Source organism: Centruroides vittatus, unplaced genomic scaffold, assembly GCF_030686945.1.
Source record: "Centruroides vittatus isolate TY-2023 unplaced genomic scaffold, ASM3068694v2 contig_794, whole genome shotgun sequence".
Classification (NCBI taxonomy): Eukaryota; Metazoa; Arthropoda; class Arachnida; order Scorpiones; family Buthidae; genus Centruroides; species Centruroides vittatus.
This window is the reverse complement of record NW_027122512.1, coordinates 295,624-322,125: the sequence shown is the minus strand read 5'-3', so window position 1 is coordinate 322,125 and position 26,502 is coordinate 295,624. Positions and strand designations below refer to the sequence as shown.

Here is a 26,502-nt window from a genome sequence, read left to right as displayed (position 1 = left end):
AATATTTTTGTGGAAGATGTGTGTGCGCATTTCCTAATTCACAATATTTAAGTGCTTTTTTGTAAGTAGTTTATGAAGGAAGTATGTAGATGCATCACTATCGAATTACTAAAGAATTCAGTTTCGAAAGAAGAAATTACGATTGTTTTAAAAATTTGTACCAGAAAATCAACTGTTTTGAAAGTTTATTTGTTAGTTAATTCGGCATTATGCGATGATCTTGCATTAGTCTTTCACCTAAATGTGAACAAGTCAATATCACGACAAATTTGTCTTGATTTATGTCAAATAAGGCTTGCATTGGTGATTACACCCACCTTACTCGATGATTATTTTGCAAATATCGACCACGTGCTTGTCGATTTTTGTCGTGCCGTCGACAGAAATTAGGCAGACTCGTGGATGCGTCTTGGTTCCAATATGTTATGTTTTTGTATGTTTATTGCGAGATGTTTTCGGCACGATGGTTCGAAATGTTAATCCACTCTTATGAATTACACAATGAACGACTTTGTGAGCTGTTGCATTGTCAGATTGTGGAAGGAAAGTAGTAATGTGACCATTGAAAATTTCTGATGGGGTGAATTAGTTTGTGTTTAGCTTTAGACCTATCTATATTTGAAAAAAGTACTGCCATATTTATTACTGTTTACTCAGTTTCTAATTTAAAAAGCCTATTTATTTATATATTTTATCAAATGATGGTATAACAGTGAAGGATGTACCTTTGTGGCATTTATTAGGGTCCTTTTACCATTTTTATACTGTGAATTGGAAAGTAGAGTGCCTCAAAGCATTAATGCATAAATTAAAAGAGCTTCTAGTGTTAATAAAATGTGTTTATTATTTTTAATTAATCTTACCAATAAAAATAATTTATTGTGTCTTACCAATAAATAAAATGTAAACATTTGTGTCACTTGAAAATATGGCAAACATTTGAAGCTTGCATTGTTGCATTTATTATAAATTCTACAGATTGTGTGTGCATGACTATTCTTTTATTTTTGTCAATTCATGTTTTATTATGAAAGATGATAAAGTAAAATCTTAAGTCAAAGTTTAAGGGATGAAGAATTCTCTAGAAATAAGATTCTTGAGAACAGATTTTTCAAGAATCTGTTCTCAGAATGATTACAAAATTGTATACAGTTTATGGCACTTTTGAGTGCGTCGTCGTGATGTTCTCTGCATCCCTGCTGGAATGCCAATAATGTACCGTGTTAGTAAAATGATGAGATGCAAAGTTGTAATGGTGCAGGGTTGCGTTCGGCGCAGAGTTGTCTGTATTTGCACACGCCATAAGAGAAAATAAAGATTGCGGACCTATCAAAGGTATCCTGGTAAAATAGGTTTGAGTTAAGGTAATGACAATATGGGAAACCCTACATGCTGTGCCAGTGATCTGTAGACCGCTTCGAGTTAACACAGTTTGGCATAGCAAGGTTTTACTCTTGCAAATGTTGTGCTCTGTTGTACATCCATTCATATTTATTGACTTCACAATTCATTCCTTGTCGTATTTTGTGTATTTAATCATACTTGTTTTCCTAGGGACCCCTTGCCTGATTGCCTTCATTGTGCCAACATAGTTGAAAACTTGAAAATACCATTTGAAATCATTGTAGTTAAGGCCAATTTATGGTCTGATGCAAACACTCAAACTAATTTAGGGTTTGGGTATTCACAAACATTTTTAACTGTCAAAGATAGGAGAAAAATTTAAATTATGGAGAAGAGTCTGGCAGAAATAAACTCTCTTCAAATTTATGAGAAAAGCTCTTAAATGATCAGATTTTCTGTAATTTTATTTGAAATTCCTCGTTCTATACCCAAAATTATAAGTTTTGTCTGACGAAGCAAATAATTACCAAATTTGAAGTGAAAATCACATAAACTGGTCTTGCGTGCTTGTTAGAAACTTACTTTCCGAAGAATCGAATGGTAAAAATACAGTTGCAAGCGGACAAATGCCAAACAGTACAATTAGCATCACCGTTTGCATTGTTTTCCTATGAATTAATTTTCTGAAAAGTAGCATTCTTCGTCCCACCTCAGTTTAGTGCCAAGTTTTCCACGTATCGGTACGGTAATATGGTCCGCACCATATAATTCCTTGTAGCAGAATTAAACGTACAATTTGCCTTTTGATATCCGTCTATCTTTACGCAGTACGGGCATATCCGAGTCGTTGTCGACCCTTTGTTTCCTTAGATTAGATACCATTATTCGGATTATCAGAAAGATATGCAACAAAACGACTTATCCAAACACAATTTAGCTTGGATATTTATAATATTTTAAATGTACCTTTCTCAAAACCCAATGTAGGCTTACAAAACACAGTTTCGTGTCGTTAAACACTACAAAATAGGTTATATACACATACAAATGTGAGGAAACTTTCATAATTTATTATTCACCCTTTGCATAACTGTGCCAAGGATGTGCCAACCTCCTAAATATTTTGATAATTTTTTCATTTTAACTGGCAAATTCCCGTGTAAAAGTGTTGCTGTTCCAATATACGGCTCGTATTTCACGTCTGGTATTTTTATTTTATTGATTTTGGTGGTGTGCAGTTTGATAAGGGGGTGCTTGTGGGGAAGCGCACTTACAGAGTGACCTATTTGAAAGGAAAGTGGAGTAGGTCGAACGTTTCCTAGGCGCATATTTTAGGAACTTTCGAGCAAAATGAATCGATATCGCTGCCACAACACACACTAATGTGTCCTCTCACGTGTTTTGTTTGAACGTGTAGTGACCGGGGGAGAGTGGTTACCGCCTAAACCAGTTAAATTATGCTGTTAATAATAGAATTAGACGGCGTAGCACCCGCCGAAAACCGTTGAAAGACGTCCAAATTACCGGAAATGGGGTCGAATTATCCGAATTTGGGCATCGAATAGCTTGTCCTGACCCCGTGACGTCATACTCTAATGTGTAATTCTTTAATTTCGAGCGATTTTTTTCGTGATTTTTTAGAATTAGACGACACGTACTGTACATCAGAATTGGCGCGAACGAGCCGTTTCCATCCGGTCACGTGTAAGAGTAAGAGCACCGTCACGTGACTGAGCGGGAAGCGGCAGCACCCTTTTTCCCGCCAGTCTGGTTTTTTTTTTCTTTTCAGTAAACAGATTAATTTTCGCGGTTATTTAACGTTTTATAAGACGTTTTATAATTATTTTGCGTAAAAAATTGGAGTAATGATTATTAAATTTATTATTTATCACGTTTTATTCGCTTTATTAGCATTTTTTTCGTGTTTTTGTAGAAAGTGATGACTATTACTCGTCAAATATTGAGTGAAATAGCATTCTGTATCATTATTTAATGAGTTTTATTAGTTAATTTGACATTTATGACGTATTATAAATCGATTGTTTGCATTTTTTTGGGTGATATCGTTTATTTCACTTATCTTTTCAGTTTCTTTTGCTGTTTGCACAGCTTAGAGTCACGTTTTTCATTAAAGGATTTCGATTTTTTACATAATTTTGTAGTTTTTACGTTTAAAAAAGGTCACTTTTTCTGTAAAAGTGTTCAATTTAAACATATTTTTTTTTGTAGAATCGAATTTTATAGGTTCTGGAAGGAGGTACTGTGTTTAAACTGTTTAAAATTAATATTTGGAGTCCAGTATATGAATTGTAAATCATTGGATGTGACAAATTTCCTGTCCTTTATCACACTTTGCTTCCTCCTGTACATAAAGTATGCTGAAGCTTAAACTTACATAGCTATAGTTCTACTCTTCTGTATGAAAAATACAGTTGTATATTGATTTATTTGACCAGCTTCTTTAAGAAATGAGATTTCATAGTTTAAAATGTGCTCTCTCTGTTATGTAGAATTGCATTTGGTATGTCTGCCAATTTATAGCTCTAAAATCTCTAAATGTACTGTACATCATACTAATTAGTATTTTGGTTTCTACTATGGCTGCCCTATAACCGATATTCTTTTATGCCGTCGGAAATTATCAATGGGATAGTCTCTGTATATTAATACAAAAAAATTTTAAAGATTTAGTGTAAACAAATTATGTAGCAGCTGCAATGGTGGTCTTTAGGAAACGAGAACAACCTTGTGTATATTGTTAATATGCAGAAATTCCGTCTTTCAGGGGTGAAAATAAACTATAATAATAATCATATTTTTAATATAATCAACAGTGATTTTCTCAAGATAGTTGAAGGATTGAGTATTAAAATAACAATTTGTTTGAACGATAGAAGACTACTAGTATAATAATCGCCTTAATATTCGAGCGGTAATATGGCTATAATCAAATAAATAGGCAGTCGTTGGATTATTAAATTAACTCATTGGGCTTTGAGATGTGTTTTATATGTATAGAAAACTATTAGAAAAAATGTATGTATAATTTGTTTATATTTGTAATAGTAATGCCCGTACAGTTGAGGCATCGACCTACCGTTCTAGGACTCGGAGAAGAATCTGGACAGGTGGAAGACCCTTGGAATTATTTGAGGCGGTTTGTTATCTCTCGCCACCCGGCTGTCCCAATGCGAATCTGGCTTCACTCGATTAAAAAGCCCTTTTAGTGTCCGCAAGGCAGAGAATAAAAAATAATTGTAATAGTAAAAAATTAATCGGTACAAGCTAAAATTTTATAGTAATAAGAATGCATTTAGGTAGAAATTCTAGAATTTGAAGACAGTCGTCCGAAAATGCTCATTCATTGAAAATTATTGCAGAAACTAAGGATTACTTGTTTCCGAATCAATTTGGAATTTATCGCGTCGAGTTGCTTTTTCATTTATTCACATTTCAAATAACTCCACACTCGTTAACTTTCTGAATTTTTAAATACAGACTTGTCGGCGGGTTTCTGATAATTATCTTCGAAAGCGTGGCACAAGATTTTATTTACATATTTGAATAATAATTTTAATGAAGTAGAAGGATATTATAGATATGATGCAGTAATTTTAATAAATTTTACTTTAAAAAAGTTCATTAATGTAACATCATTCAAAGTACAGATAACCATTAGTTAATGTATGTTTCTTGAATGTGGTACCTTAAGCAGCCTCATAGTAATTGTATTTGGAACCGTATTGTACCAAAACAGTAGTGTGTAATGTGAAAATGACACCTAATTAATTAACGATGCACATTAAAATGTGTTAACCGAGAGTGCATTAACCTAATTGCTTATGCTAGGTCGAACTTTATTATATCCTTTTTAATTTAAATAAATAATAACATTTCGTTGTAATTTAATTTCGAATGATAAAAGTATTTAGTACTGGTTATGAGTCTAATTAACCGGAGCTGGCGTTGTGCCATGCTTTTTGATAAACAAATAGCAAAACGAGATTTCGCTTCATTCGTAGCTTAAATTAGAAAAATAGTTTAATGTCATCTGAAAATACAAGTTATTCTTTTTATAATGACATAAAGATTTATTTTTTTTTGTAATTATTATTATTATTAATTAATTGGTGTTATTTGACTGTTACTGCATTTAACAATGGTTAGTGTGTAAGTGAAGTAAGAAATGCAGACTATTTAAACTTTACTGTATGCACATAATGATCAAAACAATTAAAGTTTAGTGTTTAAAGCACTTGTTAAGAACGATGAGGATTGCGAGTTATCTGTTGCTTAAATATGCCCACTTTAACCGAAGATAAAGATAATTACATCTGAATTAAAATAGGTAAGGTGGATTTTAACTTAAATGTTTTGGGGTCTTCTAATTTTGAAAACATTAAATGATGATAATGCTATATATGGTTACAATAAGCAGTGTGTTCCATATAATGTTAGGAAATCTTTAAGTGTACAAGTATGGTAAAGTCGTTATACACTGACATGCAAGGTAATGAATGCAGCATGAAACACTGGAAAATAAAACATGCACATATTGTAAGAGTCCATGAACGAACGTACGAGAAAGATCTATTTTACCATTCGTGCTCGATGCACATGTTGGCATTTTGTGCTTTATGTTCGCTTACGCATAAGTCGTCTTACAGCGCACAGTTGTTTTACTGCATACATTGTATTTGTATCTAAAGCTTTCTTCATTCATCAGTTACACGGGTGTATAAGGGCCTTGTATATTAAGATACCAATAGTGTTTGTTCCACTTGAAAGTTTTCTACATTTAATTAATTTAATAAAATTAAATTTAAATAATTTTAAATTGGCAACTTGACCTTTGAGATAGTGACAGGCACGTATGCAGTTTCAAGCTGGTGAACCACCATTGTGTTAAAGATAGTCTATTAATGTAGGTTCTATCTTAAAATAGCTTAAGGTATTATAAGTTTTTTAAAATAAACAAATTTGATTGTATCCAATAAGTATTTACGATTGTTTTTTATAGATTGGGTAAAAAAGAAAAGGATTTGGCAAGTGCCGAAAAGAGACTGATCAATTTGGAGTCTTTGAATCAGGATCTGCAATCCAGACTTAACCAGGCAGTTGCTGAAAGAAAACGAATGGAGGAAGGATTAAAAGTAAGTTCGGTTATCTGTGACAGAGAAGATATGACTTAATGGTTGCATTTTAATTAAATATTGGAAACTGCTGGCATTTTTGGCACATTGTTAGTGACTTAATAGTTGAATCTGATTTAAGTTCAGTAAACTTAGGTATTTAAAATTGCTTGGCAATTTGTAATTGTCGGTTACATTCCAAAATTAAATTACGCGTGTTGAGTTTGGATGACATAACTGGTGACGGATATCTAAATTAGATGAGCGTGCAGATACGAATCTGCACACTCATCTAATTTATAAAATTATACCTTTTATAAAATAAATTTCCTAATTACAGAGATCTCTGAACATACACATCTATTCATAATTCAGATTACTGGTCACAAAATTCCTTAATTAATACCATTATACCCAGAAAATTTCGGTGATTTGAGACATATTAAGCAAAATAAATGTTACATAATACTAAAAAATTGATGTGAATCCAAAGATTGTATATATAAATGGAAGGAAAGAGTGTGCAAGGAATATTTGTTTTGAGGCACCCACCTGTGGCACAACAGATAAAACCACCAAATGTGGTAGTTGGTTGTGGATTTGTGCCTTACTTATTAGGCCTGCTGCACAGTTTTCAGGGTTTTCTTTGTACGTCTATCACTTAATTGGACCATTTTCCCATAGAAAATCCTCTCAGGAGGCACATCTCCCTACTGCACATATTGCAATACCTTCTTCCATCAAACCAAACTGAAACTTTTTAAGCTGAAGAATGTTAGTATATTATTAGGAAAATTATGACTAATGTATAATTAAATGTATGTAATGTATAATTTAAAAATTATGTATAATATTGGCTGGTGATTTAATATTACTGTAATTTGTATAACATTATTACCAAATATTGAATCACCAGCCAACATTATACATAGGATAAATACAATGCAAACTTGTTTAACTGCAGTAATGATGAAAGGGATGTACCTCAATAATAGAATTAGCATTTATGGCACAAATATATAATAGTTTTTGTAATATTCTTGCCTCGAGCCTGTGTGTGATTAATTATAGAGGTCTTTTAATGCAAGACTGGAAATAAAGTAGCCAGTTACCTTTCTGTAGAAAGATGAAATTGAAACTAGAGGGACAAGAGTATGTTTTCTTCCATGAAACTGTTGCTATATAAAGTAGAATTTTCCATTTAAGTAAACTGAAATCCTTGTCTGCGACTGGATAGTGGATTTGCTTAAGTTTTTCAACTGCCTCCCCAAATTTTACACATTTAATTGCATAGAGAAAGAATGTACAAAATTCTGTGCATTGTAACTCGTGTGACTATTTTTATGTACAAATTCCTTTTATTTAATGATCTTGAATACCGATACTCTGGTCGATTGGATACCCAGTTGGTCATATTTCGGCTAATGGCATTTCTATTGTATTGTATTGTACTGTGTATGCCAGCTCAAGCTGCTTTTCTCAAAGTGAAACGTTACAAAATTAAACACTTTGCACCCTACGCTCACCATTCAAGAATCTAGAAAAATTGTATTTATGTTCTTACGTGTATCATCTAGCATTCAGGGAAATCATGCCAGTTTGATGTTATAGCCACACAAATTACTGTAATTAGTGTGGATACTTCAAGTTGACATCAATTTTTGCACTTGAGACACTAGTAAGTGCAAGAATCTAAATTAGACTAAAGAGAAATATATAAAGCTCTACGATTTTCTACGATTTTAACCCAATAAAGCGGTTCAAATTGGATTTATTTTGTGAAACTTTCTTAATGAGTGTGTCGTAAATAAACGTTCATAATCAGTGAAATTAATGGATAATTAGTGGATGAATATGCATTGTTTGTATAGAAGGAGAGAGAAATTTTGTTTCGAGTCATTTCTATATCTATAGTTACTAAATTTAGCAAATTTTTTTTAATCACCAATATTAACAAGAGATAGCAAATTTATGTATCTATTATAGATTTGTTATCATTATTATCATCAAAACATTATCAAGTTCATTAATATATTTAGCATAATACAGTAAACCTGTCTAAAATGGACACTTGCCTAAACGGATAAACAATTTTGGAATGCTGCAGTTTTTCACATTAAACTTTACTGAAAGCCAGAAACCTCTCTGACGCAGAAATGGAAGAGGCCTTTAGGTATGAGAAAGTAACACATTAAGTTTGTCCATATTAACATAATATAATTAGAACTTTGGATGGTGGAGCTAGGCACTAATTTTTGGCACTCGGATTGACTTGTTTGCAGTTGTGCAAATTTGTAGAGATAGCATCTGAGAAGTATTCGAATACCTAGCATGAGTTCTCGTTGAACGGCTGGAATTTACATTCGAATAGTTCTCGATTCTTGCATTTGAATACTCCCATCGTTAGTCGAAATCACTTTAAACCTTTATGTATTATTATTCGTTTAAGATTTTTCCATTTTGTATTATGTTAAAATCTACAGTTTCTTTTTCTATATATATAATATGTTGTATATATATTAAAAATAATAATAGTGATTTTGTGAAATTTTTCTTATTTAGGAGGCAGAAGCTGACAGAGACAAATTGAATAAACAGTTGGCAGCGGCCAAGACACAGTTGGAAGAAGAAACCTTGATGCGAGTTGATTTAGAAAATAGAGTGCAGAGTCTTAAAGAAGAACTCAATTTTAAAGAATCTGTACACGAAAAGGTATTTTTCTTTCGATAAAAACATTTATTAATACGGTGTTTATTTTCTTTGCATTGATTACAGAAGGTAGTTGAAAAGTATTGTGCAGTATTTTGTTATATTAGAACATTGTGGGTGAACTTTCTAAACTCTACAGCCCTTCGATATGATATCCTCAAGATTAATGCCGAACAATTCGGTCGATATAGCCCAGTGTAATTTGGTAATTGCTTGGTGTTAATCTTAAAGATTGGGTTAAACAATGTTTATATTTGTATACCCTTGCTTGTCAGTCATTTGATGGTATTTTGGGAGGTCCTTTATTCCCTTTGGCTCTCCTACTTTGTTGAGTTCCTGGATGTTCTGAGTTGCATCCAGAAATGCTTGTAAAACAATTGTGGGATGCTCATTTGGATGCTAGATGTCACTGTTTGGTAAAACTAGCACAAACTTCGACAAGTACTGTACAAATCTCTGCCAGTGTTTTTCCACTTAACATTTAGATTTTGATGAACAATTGCTGATCGTTGCATGTCGCAGTACACAAACTGTGCATTGTTTGTTCTAATCCCTTGCCTGCCTGGAATAATATTAACAAACAAATAAACAGCTGCACTTGTCTTTAATTACAATTACACAAAAAAGAATGGGAATTATTATGTCAATCATGTCTGTTTCCTGGATATGCATTACTTTTTGACTGGCCTCCATATTTTCTTTTTAATGAATACAGTTTTAACAGAATAGCATGTAATTTACTTAAATTAATACAAAATATTAAATTGTAATGTAGATATTTTATAAGCAATGATACAGCCGAACAATTTTGTTATTTACAAATTGAAACTTTTCCTACATTAATAAATATAACTGAGACCCAAAAAAGTAATAAGGTGAATTTAAGAAAAGAATTCTTTTACCTCTACATCCTTACTGTTTTACATTTTGGTGTATATATTGTCTACTCTGACATTGTTTATTAATAGGACTTATTATACTGGTCAAGTTTCTGATTAGCAAAGAGAGATCTAAGTCAAAATAGACCTATGAGTAAGATCTCCTCTTTTTGCTAATCAGAAACTTGACCAGTATAATAAGTCCTATTATTAAGAAAAAAATATTTATTCCTGTCTAATATATAAATAATAGAAAAGAAGGTGCAATGTCATTAAGCTTTCTGTTAATTAAAAGACTGAATTAGAAATTTCATTTGTGTATATTGAATGAAAACAAAAACTGGTTTTTAAATCAAATGAAATGTTTACAGGGTGAATGGTAAAGTCCTCAAACACCAACATGTGTCGGTGATGCACAACGTAAGACACTGTAATGAATACAGCCGGAAGATAGGAAAACGAGAATTATATATGTTACAAATAAACACGTACGATATGAATTAGAATGCACAAATGAACACACAAGAAATACATTTTACCATTTAGGTTTGATGTGCACATTAGCATTTCAAGCTATTCATGTATGCACGTTATCCTTCCACATTACATTGGTCATGCTCTATGACTTTATAATCAACATTTTCCATGTACAAATACAGAAAGAAACTAAGATTTTAGAATGTGTCGGCAACCCGTAGTGCTTTGAGAACATTTTCGAGACTCGGTGCAGTACGGAATGTCTCTGTCGAAAAGTTAGTGGCAGTTAGTTATATCTTGGCAAAATGTTTTATTTTTATTTTTTAATTGCATAGCTGCCAATAAAAAAATGAAGTGTGATATTCTCCATCATTGATCATATATTTTTGTATTGTTGAATTTGTTTTCCATAGCCTTTATTTTAAAATGGTTGTCTGAGAGGCTTAGAGATATTACGCAGTCATTACCAGTATGTTTGTTCTAGAACAATGGTTCCCAAATTTATTATGCCCATGGAAAAAACTATAGCAAAAACCTGACACTGAACCTCAATGAACCCTCTACACAACTACATAATAGCAAAATTACAAATTTAAATATTAATGTAAAATATTTACATGAATATTATTGAGGAGGGATTGGTGGAAACATTGGATCTGAAATGCATATAAATAAAACATCTGGAAATTAAAATTGTTTGTGAGTAGTTCTTGAACTCAAGTAAAAAGTTGGATTAGAAGGACATAACAATTTGTTTATTAGCCCAAAAAACCCTTTTTTGGTGGTTAGATAAGTAAAATTAAGTTTTTTTATTTTATATATTAAATTTGCGTAGAAAAACACATTTTTGATCAAAATAAATGAATTATTTATATGTATTTTTAGTCATTAAATAGTTTTTATAATTATGAAAAACGCCAATAATTATCACTGTTTTAGAAAAAAAATAAATGTATAAAATTCTATAAACAAACAAAATAAATTTTAAAATGTCATAATGTATGCAATAAATAAATCGCAGAGCCCATTTTCAAAATCGGCAAGCTTTAGCTAGTATTCCCATTGTGCAATTCTTGTCCTTACTTGTATTTTATGTACTTATTTATACTTATATCTTATTCAGGATGTAAAAGTGATTACCAATTTATTACAATTTATTTTCAACATTTGTAGTAATGAAAATTGAGCCTATGAATGGCCAAGTGGGTCCGTTTCCCAAACACTGGAAGTTCGGTTGTGGGTTTGCACCTGGCCGTGACGGGCTGGCCATATGGAGTTTTTTGGGTTTACTCCCCATCTATAATGCTGATTACTCTTAAAAAGACCTCCCGGAAGGCCTTCCCCTAGGCAGATTAGCCAAGGATTGCATTGCTGTAACTTAACAAAACAAACATAAAGATTGGTCACAATCATTTTACTTTTTATTAAACCTTTTGCAGACCCCAAATTAGTTTTAATTTGTCACAGACCCCGTTGGCGGTTTCAAGGACTCCAGGGGTTCGTAGGAACCACTTTGGGAAACATTGTTCTAGAAGCTCAATGAAGTAAGGTGTACAGTTGTAATTTAATGGAAGAGAATATTGTTATAAAGTATTGTTTTTCCATTCTATGATGATGATTATTTTTTTTATTAAATAAATGATAAGAAGTAAACACGATGAAAATGCACTTTATAAGTGCATCTGACTTGATCAAGCTTAATAGGATTATTGTATTTACTTTATTTGAGATGTTTATCATATTTTATCTGAATTATATCACACTCTTAATTTTGTTTCCTTAAAAATGATTGCTATCACACTTATTACACGAGATAGAGATCTTCCTTGGATAATGCCTGCTTCTAACTAGCTTTGACAGTAAATTACATTCAAGGTAGTACTCAAATGCTTCTTTTAATTACTCTTTCTTTCTAAAATGTCTTTAAATTATGCTAGTTAAGATTTAACCTAAGTTACTCTTGTAATGCTTACTACATTTATATCTTAAAAAAGTATCATTTTAAGATCATTAATCATTAACTACAGTATATTTAAAATATATTTTTCATTTATATATCATTAAATATGTTGAAGTTTTGTAATATTAAAAGATTACCAAGATAATCTAGATTCTGATATCTACTTTGTTTCTGATCAGAATCCAATAACAGTGAATTAAATTAGCAGAAAACATTCGTTCTGTTATATATTAAAGGATATAGTTCCTTAAATTGATATGCTGTACAAAAAATACAATAAAGAAAAACGTGAATATATGCAGAAAAGTACCAAACCATCATATATGTGGGTGATTTGGTACTTTTTTGCACTAAACTTATGAATATCTTTATTTGCAACACATTGATATAGGTATTCTTTGTATATAAATATAAACTTTCCAAAACCTGTTGTATTGATACTAAGCCAAACAATTGCCACAATTGATTGGGCTAATGTCTACTTTTAGTACCAAATTACTTAGTTTCTAATTATTAAATATAGTATATTAATAGTCCAATTAATTATGGCAATCATTTGACTTGGTATTTCTTGCATAACACAGTAGTTCCAAAAATGTGCCTTGTTATGCTATACAAAACGAGGAACTAATACAAAACAGGGTTAGGTTCCAAAAGTTAACAAAAGTATACTATAGTTTTTCATTACTACTAAAAGAAATACATTTATTAAAGCAACTGATAATTTATTTCAATCGATAAGTAACTAACAATTGCAATTAAAATTACCATGGTTAAAAAAGTTTAATAACACTTACCTAAACATGTTTAAATAAACTTTCCTAAATACGAATATTAATCTATAAAAAGAAAACACTGTGACAGTCTTAAATGCTAAAGTCCGAAGGCAATGACGACGACGCATGGTTGTACAAAAGACTGGATGGGAAAGAAACAAATTGCACTGTTGGCTTTTGTTAAAGTAAACCCAACGAAAGGCACAGGATAAATTGAAAATTTCAATATTCTAAATTCTATGGGTAAATTTGAGATGACACACATGCTTACTTGAAGAAGAAAAACATTGAATGATGGAGTTTGTAGTTAAAAGTATGAAATTTTGTACAAAGGATTTTCAAAGTTTGCGAACTGCATTAGAGTAAAAATGGAATCTTTGTCATACAGGAAATACTCCCAATTTTCAAACTGTATTATACAAAGGTTATTTATTTGAAGTTCATACACTTGTACACTTCAGCTAATGGATGAAAATTTTAAATTCTCATATGATAGTTTAGAATTTGGGTAATGACAAAATTGGTTATGGAAATTAACTTCTGTCTGTTTTCTGGTAAATTGGTGGTTTTAAATAGTGTTTTATGCAAACTTGCTTAAATCCAAAAGTCAATAATTTCTGCATGGACAATATTATTTACGTCACGTATATTCTTAATGAAAAATGTTTAAGTAACAAGAAACAGTCATGACATCTCACTACAATTCCCTTGTTTTTTTTTGTTTATTGTTAATTCAATGCCAAGAATATTAAACACTCTTTTATTTTGCATCAATTTATGTAGTAAATAAATTTCTAGTAATTAAAACAGCTCAGAAATTTTGCTGTACTTTCTTATTCATTTAGTTTGATTCTTAGAATCGGATATTTTTTCTCCAACTATACATATAAATCTATAATATATAATGTATATTTATTTTCATTGGAATTAAACATGTGCACAAACCTTTCATTTTAAGCTAATTTATATGAATTTGTTTATATTTCAGGAGATCTCCGAAACCAAAATATGCAGACAGACCGAAATCTCCGAAATTGACGACCGTCTGAAAGAACACTACGAACAGCAGCTGACCGATACTTTGAAAGAACTTCGGGAGCAATATGAAGTTCAAATGAAAGTAAACAGAGAGGAAATTGAAAATTTATACGAAAATAAGGTATGATCAATTTTTATTTTAAGTAAGAAACACACAAAATGTCTTAATGTAAGATTAATGTCGGTTAATTAAGTAGGATTAATGTTAATCTTTGTAGTGTCGTAATATATTAAGATGTAATAAATGTTCAGAAAGTTTAAAATTTATCAATACATTTATTTTTAAAAATGTTCCATACCTTCACTTATCACATTTAGTCTGTAAATTTTGTGTGGTTGAACATTCCTCAACTTCAAAAACCTTATTATCAATTGTATCTTCATAACTGGTGGACTGCTCGATTGTTTTGAACATGATAACCGATTTTTAGTGATCTTCAACGTGGAAAAAAAAAACAAATATAGTTAGGTTACTCTGTTCTTGAGTGGAAAAAGTAAATGTGCATGTGTGACCTTGACATTACCGAAATGCAAGGGAGATACACACAAACAATACTTACTTTCTGGATGTGCCTCATAACTCTGCCAATTTGAACAACCCCTGCACAATAATTAGTTCATATGCGCGGTGTATTTCTTATTCGATCAGCTTGCCATTGCTGTACTTTTTGTTTTCATTTTGTTATTTCTATCCCAAAAATTTTCACTTTGGAACATTAAACAATGATTTTTATCATAAGGTTAAATAAATAAATAAATCCTATTAATTTTGGGAAAGAACTGTCATTCAGATTATTGGTTATTTTATATTCTGTTTCAAATGCCATTGTAAATTTTGGCTTGTCTTTGCATCGAGTCCCTTCTCTCGTCAACTCGGCCAAACCCGTGACGGGTTCGATAAAGCCGTTAGTGCACGTGTGCAGAAACAATAAATAAGATATATTGAATTGTATAGGATTTATTTAATTGTCAAGAAATTAGATATGGTTAGTTACTTAAAATATTGTTTTTTATGTACACTCGTAACTTAATTATTCTTTTATTTGAATATTCTTTCCTATTAAAGTTACTGTAATGTTGACTCAAGACAAACTCTACTAAACATAGGAAGGTCAAAAGGCATTTATTACAATACAATAAATAGGAAGCTCCTATTCCTACTTTGAAACTGAATAAAGCTAAACTATGCTCTAAGCCAGTGATTCTCAACTTTTTTTTCCGTAACGGTACACTTTTAATAATTTAAAAATTTGGCGGCACATGCGCTTACTTCGGTAAATACCGCAGGACAACCAGTCGATTATTTAGGTCACATTTTCTAAACGTCTTGGTAACTACAGGCAGCTACCGGTAACACCGGTTACAATTTCCAAACGTGCCCTAGGAAGGTAGGACCAATTGAACTACTTGTCTGACGTCGCTTATGTATGAGTATTCACAGTGGTGGCACACTAATGTGCTGTGGCACAGTGGTTGAGAATTGCTGCTCTAAGCATTTTTGACCGTTCGGTGTGGGTGTGCCCTTAGAAACCATTGAGCGTCTTCATACATAAATGATGATTATGTATAAAAATAAGGTTAAAATTATCCAATGAAAAATGATTAAAAATAAATTGAAGTTTGGTAAGAGTATTAAGTATGTAATGTAATAATAACAATACAGTAGTAGATTGTCTGTTATGACGAAATCAAGGATAAATTTAACTTTTCCTAAACTTGAAGTTACATTTGTACCAAATTAGATAAATAACACATTAAACCTCTGTCTTTCGGCATTAAAATTTTAAAATAAATTTGTCCTTATGTACAGGCTAGCTTGTATTCATCCTTGTAACTTTTGGTGCAAATAGAGCTATAGTCTGTATCTACGGGGATGAGCCGGGCACAATATTCTTGTGCCAAGTTTAATGATATTGATTCTTTCGTCCAAAAAGTGCTATTTCCACAATATACAGTAGAAGGTATTGTATATTGTGGGAATAGCACTAAAAAAAGGAAGAAGTTAGTATTTATTCAATCTTAGCCGTAATTAGGCCTCATTTTGTTACGTATTGGTCGTATTTTCACAAAAGACAGTCTCATCCTGTTTATTAAATCAGTTATTTTTATGCAGAATCTGCTAACATCGAGAATGTGTATTTTTGCTCAGAGAAAACAAATTGTATGATTTTAATTAAATTTGTTTAGTAGCTGTATATATGTTTAATAGGTGGTTGTCTCTTTAATCCGAAAACATTCGGTAGACTAATTAAAGAGACAACCACCTATTAAATTGTATGATTTTCACTTCATGTGAAGATTTCGTGGAACAAAAGTGCCAATAAAATTAAAGATGAGTGTACATAGATACGAAGCATCTGTTTGTCTGTCTTTTTGTTTTACTTCTTTCCTTAATAGTGAGTTGTGCATTTTTACAGGTTAAAGTACAGTAGTTGCTGGTAATTAAAAGAAATAAGTAAGTAAATTTATATGTTGTCGTCTTTAGTATTTCAGCTAGACTTGTCTACAGTTCAGTGAAATATAATTATCAATTTGAATGCTTATTTTAACAAAAGAAAGCTATACTTACTGATAGCTTGTTAGCATTTTTGGCATTTGGAGAATGCTGTAAATTCCTATAATCAGATGTTTAGCTTTAAAATTTATTCCGAGTTTCTCCAAAAGAGAATTTTTGTCGTCGGGAAATAAAGGTTTTACCCCAGATTGCAGACTTTCTTTCATTTCTTCACAACAATTGTTAATGAGATTAGTAAAGAAAATAAAATAGAAGCTATATACATGAACTTTCAAGCTTTAGAAATTATTTGAGATATGCAAGCTACTTTGGAAAGGTGCCATGGTCTAACGTAGAGTATGGAACGGTTCCAGTTTTATTTATATACTCACAATGTATTATCGGCAGCACGTACAATAGTGGCTTAATACTAGAATGAAAGTTTAGAGTAGTGATATTGAATTAGTCGAAGGTACGTATGATCTTCCTTTTAAGTCGGGTTATTGTTTACGGTTAATGGATCTGGTGTATGTGGTATCGAGGACAAAATGCATTTAAAATTCTTTAATAATTCATGAGTATTTGTGTGTATATGAATAAATATATGCGAGCTAGTGCAATTTCCTTATACGGCACATTTTAGAATGACTCTCAAGTGTCTTTATGTATGTGGATGTATACACTATGCTATTTGTATCATAATATGTGACATGTTTTTAAAATTTTATAACTATTTTCTGTTATAAAAGTGTCATTTTATGCAGTAATGTTAAAAAATTCCACAAATAATAGTTTAATTTACTGTTTTTTCCCTACCCAGTGACACACAAAAGGGACAAGTGTGTTGGAGACTTTTGTGCTGCCTCATACTTGTAAATAAAAGATATTTTTATAAAGCTTTATTTGCATGATTTTGAAATGATGCTTAATACATTTATTCGGGTTACAGAAACATACCATTGATAACCCAGAAGTCAACGGTCGAGTTGTAGTGGCAGTGGGATTTCTAATTATCTGTATTTTGTGTGTGTAAAGTATAAATGTTGATACACAGGTTGAGTCAAAAGTGGTAGGACAATGTTTGGAGCACTTAGAGAACTTCAAACATAGTTCCAGGTTTGCATTGATGTTAATGAATGGGTTGACCACAAGATGGAAAACTGTCTCAAAATTTGACTGGTTGTCAAGTAATTAGTGTAAACAAAACCTTGTTTTGCAATAAAACAAGCTTTTAGTATCATATCATTTCATTATCCTACTGACATGCCTCATATTGCCCTCCTACGTACATTGATTACGTGTGTTGACAGATGGATGAATGGGATATTAAAGTATGACCTACCACTCTGGGGGACCAGAATCAAATCTGGATGGGTTGAAAATTTTTGGGAATTTTCAGGGGCCGTCCATTCAGATAAGTTGGACCTTTTTTGGACAGAAAAATGAGTTAATGTTTCATCATGTGCAAATGAGATATTGCAGGATAAAATACATCAACACTTATTTGCGAAATTTTAGATTCAAACCGTTCATGAGGCTTTACAATGCAAAGAATGTAGATTTAAGTTAAATTTTTGAAAACAAATTGTAATATTTTAATAAAATGTATATTGTGTTAATTGTGCTTCAAGGACTGGTATTTTAACACTCGGAGAAATTATTTAGGTCATAGTGTACGTTATTAATTATTTAAACCTTATCGTTACTCTTTCAGATGGCAGATCTGCAGAAGTTAGTGGATCAGTACACTAATAGTTCTCATAACGTTCGTGATGAACTGAGAACCTTCAAGACCCGTGCAGAGTCGCTCACTTCAAAATTGGCAGATTTGGAAACGCAGGTATGTTGGGTTATTTATTTATTGAAATTAAAAAAGGATAGAGTCAAACATTATGCAGTTTTTAAGATGATTTACGTGTTGTTCTCACAATGTTTTTTCAAGTTATACTCTAGAATGACAATTCTCAAACTTATTTGACCTGCAGACCACTTAAACCAAGTTATGGTCAAAATGTGGATCACCTCTGCCCTTGTCTAATCTTCTAATTATCATCTTAGATGCATACCGTAATGTTTACTCTCCAATAAATCAAAGTAAGAGATATGTGATGCATGAGAATGTTTTCTCTGGTTAAATGGCATATGATATTACATTTTGGGAAAAGTGACTAGTGACTAGGTTGGCACAAACACCGCTAGTGGTCCTTGGATTGTACTCGGAGAACCATCGTTTTAGACATAAGCCGATAATTTCATAGATAGACGTAAAGATTGAAAGCTTGCGGTCTCTGTTATCTTAAATGTGTGTTGAGAGATAAAAGTTTTACATTAAAGAAGTGTATATTTATAGATAAAATATATATTCTTAAAAGTTTAATTTACATTCTTTAGAATTTAATATTGAAACAACATTAAGTATTCTCATATCGACCGATAAATGTAACACTTAAGGTTTATTAATCTTATTCGTTCCGACATTCTTCCATCCGACACTTGCAGAAATGAAATTGTACAATTTCAAATTGCATGTTGATTGCAAGTAATTGGAGTTAAATGGCTGACACATACCATATTAAATTTGGGAATGACATTTAGTGTCATTGTAATTTCTACTTATTACTTTAAATTAAGTGTTTTTTCTCATTTAAATAACCGACAACCATTTAATTTTCCTTAAATTTTCAAGATTGAATTAACTAATTGAAACTAGGTTTTACAATTTTGTGATGTACAATTATAATAAATGGAGATACTAAACCTTTAAATGTAAAGTTGTTGTTGATTTGTATATTTTGGAATTTGATCTAAAGTTAGTGGATTAAGCCGTTATTCTGTTCTAAGCTTAACAATTCAAAATTTGTTTTGAAACTTAATTAAATAATTTCAAAAATCCTGGACGAAAAGCTTGAGGCCAAATGGTTCTCGAATGGTTCTAACAGGTGTTATGGAGTCATTCGGCAGTACATTTTGTGGCACCTGGGCTCGCAGAAAGGATAAAACCGTCGACCCATCAGTAGCTGTGTTGGGTTTGTGCTCCCTGATGTGCCAGTTGTGTCACATTTTCTGAGTTTTAATGTATAGTTTGTTTTCAAGAAACATATACAAATTAATTGAAAGCAATTATTTTAATGCAGAATGCCTCGTTGCAAAGTAGAGTCAGAGACCTGGAACGTCTTCTGGAACAAGAACGAGAGTGGCATCAGGCAGCTCTACAGGCAAAAGAAGAAGAACTGAAAGTGCTGAGAGAACAGATGGAGCGTCAGCTGCAAGAATACCAGGATCTGTTAGACATCAAGGTTGCTTTGGATTTGGAAATTGCTGCTTACAGAAAACTTCTGGAAGGAGAAGAATCTAGGTAATGACGAAGTATAAAAATACTAATTAGATTTTACTCATCTACACACTGGTGACTTAATATACCCTGTCATGTCTGTTTCTGTTTATTGACTTATCATTCACCTTATTCGGATACTTATCCACTTTGTTTTGGCTTTTGCCAAACTGCAACGACCGAAGATTAAGCAGTGTTTACTCGGAAACAAGTACAAAATAATGCAGATTGAGCCAGTTTATTGTCAACTCCCTGTTTAACTCGATGGCGTACAATAAGACCAAATAAAAGCAATGGAATACAAAGAGGAATGATAAGTTGCAGTTCACAGGTTTGTTGTGTTGTCGTTATGTTCACATTTTATCAGTGTGTCTTATATTGAGTCACTAGTGTATATGTCTATATGATAAAATAATGCAGAAAGTTTCAAAGTTAAATCTTTTATTTGTTTTAGATTAAACATTTCAGTTACCAAAACTCCTATATCTGAAGTCGTAGCTCAGAGTCGCAGCACGCCCGTCAGACGAACACCGATGCGGGGCACGAAACGTAAGCGCACCATAATGAGTCAGTGTGAGCACAAGAGTTCTAGCGACCATCAGGTTTCTGCGTCGGCAAAGGGCGATGTCGAAATATTCGAGCACGACATGGAGGGAAAATACGTGAAATTATTCAATAAAGGAAACAAAGTAAGTATTATATTTTCACTGATATTATTATATATTCTCTCTCATAATTATTTACATATTAAATTTGAATAAATAATAATTTAATCTTTCTTGTCTAAAATATACGAAACATCCTGTATCTAAACACTTACTAATATTTAAGATTGGTATACATAATATAACAATTGCTGACACTTCATTCACAAAACATACTAGGACAAGATTTGTCAGCAGTGTGAATGTTTTTGCAATATGTCACGATACGAGTCGAAAGCAGTTTTACGTTCGTTCAAGAATGGCAAAACTGTAATCTAATGTCTTTCCAGTTTTGTTGTTGACTGGTTTGAAAGTTCAATAATAAGCGAATTTTCTAACAGATTAGATTGTCTGTGATACAGTTGTGATTTGTCAAATCAAAGTATCACGTACGTTCGAGCAAAGCAAATCCATCTGTATTGCAATTAACTGATAAGATGTTGGCGATAGTCTTATCATAAGATTATCATAACCAGTAATTTAGAGATTTTAACACTAATAATTTGCTTATACAATAATGGCATATTGTATCCAATACGTATTCAGTTATGAAAATTATCCTCTGATAAAATAAACAACCATTCAAACTTCAGCAAAAATTCTTTAATCTTAAGAACGTTTTCAAACGCATTAAGCGTCCATCTTCTGTTACGCTTAATGCGTTTGAAAACGTTCTTAAGATTAAAGAATTTTTGCTGAAGTTTGAATGGTTGTTTATTTTATGATATTGTCTCTTCAGTAAGCAAGTATAGTTTTATTTATCCTCTGATGTTTCATTTCTATTTCCTTGGATTGTGAAGAAGATTAAGAAATTGTTTTTATGAGATTCCACTTGCTTCATAATTTATTATTATATCTGTGGTTAATCAATCCACTAATCAATTAACGAATCATCAGATTTCAGCTTTCTCGGTTGAAGGGAGTGTCCTTCCAGTGTGACGTCATGGAGATTGAATATTTGTCTCTCATTTAAAGCAGAATTGTTAAGCAGTTTTTCACAAAATAAGAGAAAATTCAATTGTCGAGATCTAAAGACCTAAATCATAAAATTAATTAATAGCACAAATGATAAAAAATGTCTTGCAAAAAACATACAGGATGGCAAAGAATTAATATTGTATCATTAACTACCCGTTTTGTTTTAATATTATTCATATTTGCTGTAATGTAATTACTATTCTTGCCATCTTGTATGATAATTATGGCATTTTTCTGGATGCAATTTGCCACATTTTGCTTTCGCATTCTCAGCAGTCAATAGAAAAAATGGATATGTTTGTAAATGTTACGTTAAAGTAAAGTAGTTTAACTAATTAGTCTGAAATTCTTGTTGACTGCAATTTGAAAAAATTGTAGACCTAGAAATTCCCACTTTCGTCTGTCCATCTGTCTGTGTTTCCTTAATCTCTAGAACGGAGTTAGTTAGATGAAAGACGAGATCAGACTTGGAAACTTTAGGGGCAGGAGCCCTGATTAACTATATAAGAACTTACAATGCAAATGGGAAGGCACGTTATTTCAATTCAAAAATTTTCTCCCAAAATGTATTAGATATACAACTGGCATGACTTATTGTTAAAGGAAAAGTATGGTGTATGAGGACTAATCACTAGTAATTGGAGGTGGAAAGAGTATATTTTAAATTCAATGAATTAAAAATTTGATTAAAAATTTCAGCCCAGCATTGTGATGATGTCACAATAAATAATTGCTCATTATAAATAAATTGTTTTAAAATACTTTTCATGCCTGGTTCAGTTTGTCCATATTTTATATGATCGAAGGTGATGCTGGCTATGTATTAGTGATGTAGATGAATTTCCACCAATTTGAATGGATAGCTCATTGACAGGATTTAATTGTGTTGTAAATGGAATTATTTTATAAATATATAGCTTATATTCATTGTTATTCACTTAATAAAGAATTCAAAATATTTTATTTTTCACCTGTTTATAAAAGAATTGGTTTCCTGTCTCTGAGGAAGGTTTGACTACCCTAATCAAGAGTTGAATTGTTCATTATTTAATGCAATTCTTTACATCCTCTTTTATAATTATGATGTATGGTATACAAATAAGTCAAATTATTAATAAATTCATTTTAATCGATTTACAAAATTAATTTTAGGAAGTTCCAATCGGCGGATGGCAGATCATTCGTCACGCTGGTGACAAAGAGACAAATTTTAAATTTCACAGAAGCATTGTCATCAAACCTAATACATATGTCACAGTAAGTTTTTAAACAAAATTCATTTGTAATATTTATTATTCATCTTATTGTACAAAATGAACAATTGTATACTTCAGGTCTGGAGTGCAGAAAGCGGTGCCAGTCATAACCCACCTTCTGATATCGTAATGAAAGGTCAGACATGGTTTGTCGGAGAAGATATGATCACTACTTTAATGAATAATAACGGAGAGGTAAATTTTCAATTGTATTTTAATAAATTACATAATTGTTTTACTAAATTGGAAGAAGCAATGTCTTCACATTTTGTCCTTTTTGAAACACCTGGGAACACGAGTTTTTTTTACGGAGTTGACTTTTTATTAGAGGCAACTCTTCTGCCTCGACGACGAGTAATTTCTAATAAAAGTTTGACGTTTGACTCCGTCTTAAAGACAAAGGTATTTTAAAAAGGATAAAATGAAGACGTTTCTTCTAATTAAGTGAATAATTTTATACATTATTGTTATACTGGTCATTTTATTAATTAATAGAAATAATCATTTTCAATTCAAAAATAAAATCAATAGGAAATGGCCATTAGGCAAACAATGAAGAAGGTGCACAGTTCTACTGCCGAAAGAACAATGGAATCCGGTTCCATATTCGATCAGCAAATTCATGTCACAGGAGAAGATATATATCATCAACAGGTACGAATATAATATGAGTATACTGAAAGAATTTTTTGATAGAAATTTATAATTGTATTTTTATTAAGTAATGAATGTAAGTAATTTGTTTATATGTGAGCAAACTTGCATCTTTCTCTGAGTAATTGAGTAAAGGAAAAGGGACAGAAATCAAAAGAATGTTAACGGGAGGATAATTTACGAAAATTGATAAAATTACAATATGTAATTTTTTTGTACAAATTAATGTTTTAAAATTTAAAAATACAGTCAAAACTTGTATAGCACACCCATAAATATTACCACTTATGTAAGATGGCCAGTTAGCCAAGATAATGAAATGTCAACCTACCACTTTGGGGTACCACACTCAAGATTGAATCTGAACAGTGAAAAATTCTTGGGAATTTTTCATGGATAATTAAGTCCATCCTTTGCAACCTGGTTTTTGCTTTGTGGGCTTGGTCAATGGGGGAGGAAAGACTTGGTACCCAGGGGCACAAGAATCAAACAAAAAACAGAGTACTGTACCTGTACAAAGTATCAATGAATACTCATAAATATTAAATAGAGAATCCTTTGACAACAGTGAATTACTAAATGTACAATTTTGCATTGTGGATGACATTATTGCCAAATCTGATGGAGGGTTTAAATTTGAGTTTTAAAGTGTAGATCTCATTTCTTTACATTATTTTCAGTTTGAGATAATTTGGTATAGCACCACATTTACAAGGGAAGGCTTGAAATGTGTTTCACAGAATTTGATGAGCTTATTCTGCGGCGCTTGAAAGTATCCCCCATAGAACCACGGGTTCCACTTTGCATTTTCTTTGATAAAATTGCAATTTTAGTTCACGGCGATGGAGTGGATTTCAACCAAAACTTGAAATAGCTAGAATGTTTGATAATTGGCAAGTAGTAGTAGCAGTAGCAGTGGCTGGTGGTTGAGTGTTTGCCTGCAGATTCTTGTGTATTTGCATCCACCGAAAGTCTTTTAATTTGGTGATCCTTTATTGATATTTCTCAATATAACCTATAATGATTTTCCAACTTATTGTATGTTCAGTCAAATAATATACTTACAAACAAGGAGTATAATTAAGAAGGTAGTGAATTTTTATATATAGTTCTCCATAATCATTTGTATCACTAGCAAACTTTTATACATACCAAAGAGTGGTATCATAAAAGCATGCAAAGCATGTTGTCTTTCTCCATCATGCTCACCAAATAAATTGAGAATTTTGGGACAGCTACACTTACTGGTAGTGCTAACTCTAAAACACACATCATTAACATTTAGAAAAGCATGTTTTCTGTTTTTTTAGTTGTGAAGGCTACTGGGCACACGATGGCATATCATTAAAGATAGGTGCAGATAACTGATTGTGGACCTCAATTTTTCATAGAAGTGTCAAATTGTCATGGTGGCATACACTTGGAAGTGACTTTTACAATCCACTGAAAGTGATCTGTTGTCAAAGGCAACACTTTTGCATTGTATATGTCGTAATGGGTCCCCGAAACGACCACACACAAGCTCAGATCGTCACCTAAGTAGGAGAGGATCGGAAATGCATTTCCGAGCCTCTCCTAGTTAGTTTAATCCAGTTTTGGAGGCGGACGGATGGTGTGCTAAATCGAAGCTCGTCTTTACTGGCTTTGTATTTATGTATAGCTTATTTTGCGATAATTATCGGAGAAACATCAATTTTGAATGTGGGAATCGGAAAGCGAGTAAAATATTTCACCAAATGCTTGAGAATGTTTTATATTATATTCTAAGTGATTTTGATCATAAATTTCCAAACTTAAAATTAAAATTTGTTTTCAGGGCGATCCAAACAACCCTCAAGAACGGTGTAGCATCATGTGATCGGCCAGTTCGTTACGCATATTCTGATGGTTTCCTCCTCAGTGAGAAGGAGCTTATCTACACATCATACAGTTTCCTGTCAGATGTTTTTACTAGCAGTGCAACATTACTGGTGAATTCTGTCAAACGAGAAATCTCATAATTACTTCTCGTGACGTGCGTCATACTTATTTTTGTCCCGATGCCCTCTCGTTCGTTTTCGTCCTCCCATTCTCTTATCTGCGACGTAACTATGGCAGGTACGGTTGATAAAATTATTATCGATTCGAAATTCATTTCATTTAGTCATTAAATTTTATCAAGAAATTACTACCTGTCTTAGTTTTGGTCGAGACTAGCAAAACAGATGTTTTAAAAATGAAATCAGGTAGAGAAAACACAGGATAAAATAAAATCACAAAAAAAAATTGTTAATATTTTTAGTGGAGAAACTGTAAATGTAATTTTATTATAATTTTTTATATATAATAATTTGAGTGAGTTAATTTACTTGTTTTTTTGCCTTTGGATCTGTTGTTTTTTGTACAAATTAATTATTTTGATTTAAATTTTTATGACGATTACGCATTTTTCTAAATTAATTATGTTAAATTTTCCATCATCACGAGCCCTCGAGTCGTTCATATATTTTTGTAATATTTATCCGAGCCGACGTTTGGTCTTCGAAATCTGCGGCGAACGTTCCGGTGCCGGCGGGCACTCAAAATTGTTGCCGTTGGAACGACAGTGTGCCATTCTCATCTGTATTTCGATTATCGTCTTAAAATGTGTCTTGTACTCATCCCAAACATTTTAATAAGTTTTCACCAGTAAACACTGCGTTAAAAAAATTCATTTTATTTCAAAATCATCAATTGTACTTCAATGTTATGGAATAAAGCTTTTTAATAAAAGATTAGAAATTTTTTTTTAA

At 31.9% G+C, this 26,502-nt stretch overlaps 1 protein-coding gene across 1 annotated transcript in view; it reads left to right on the top strand.

Moving 5' to 3' along the window:
- The window catches only part of LOC136981797 (lamin Dm0-like), a 31,163-nt gene extending 4,661 nt beyond the window's left edge, over positions 1-26,502 (top strand). The window contains exons 2-11 of the mRNA XM_067278169.1: positions 6,365-6,497; positions 9,039-9,188; positions 14,265-14,435; positions 18,523-18,648; positions 19,943-20,163; positions 20,594-20,828; positions 22,974-23,078; positions 23,156-23,272; positions 23,609-23,731; positions 25,548-26,502. Coding sequence (XP_067134270.1) covers positions 6,365-6,497; positions 9,039-9,188; positions 14,265-14,435; positions 18,523-18,648; positions 19,943-20,163; positions 20,594-20,828; positions 22,974-23,078; positions 23,156-23,272; positions 23,609-23,731; positions 25,548-25,589 — 1,423 coding nt within the window. The 3' untranslated portion in view covers positions 25,590-26,502. The remainder of the gene's footprint in view (positions 1-6,364; positions 6,498-9,038; positions 9,189-14,264; positions 14,436-18,522; positions 18,649-19,942; positions 20,164-20,593; positions 20,829-22,973; positions 23,079-23,155; positions 23,273-23,608; positions 23,732-25,547) is intronic.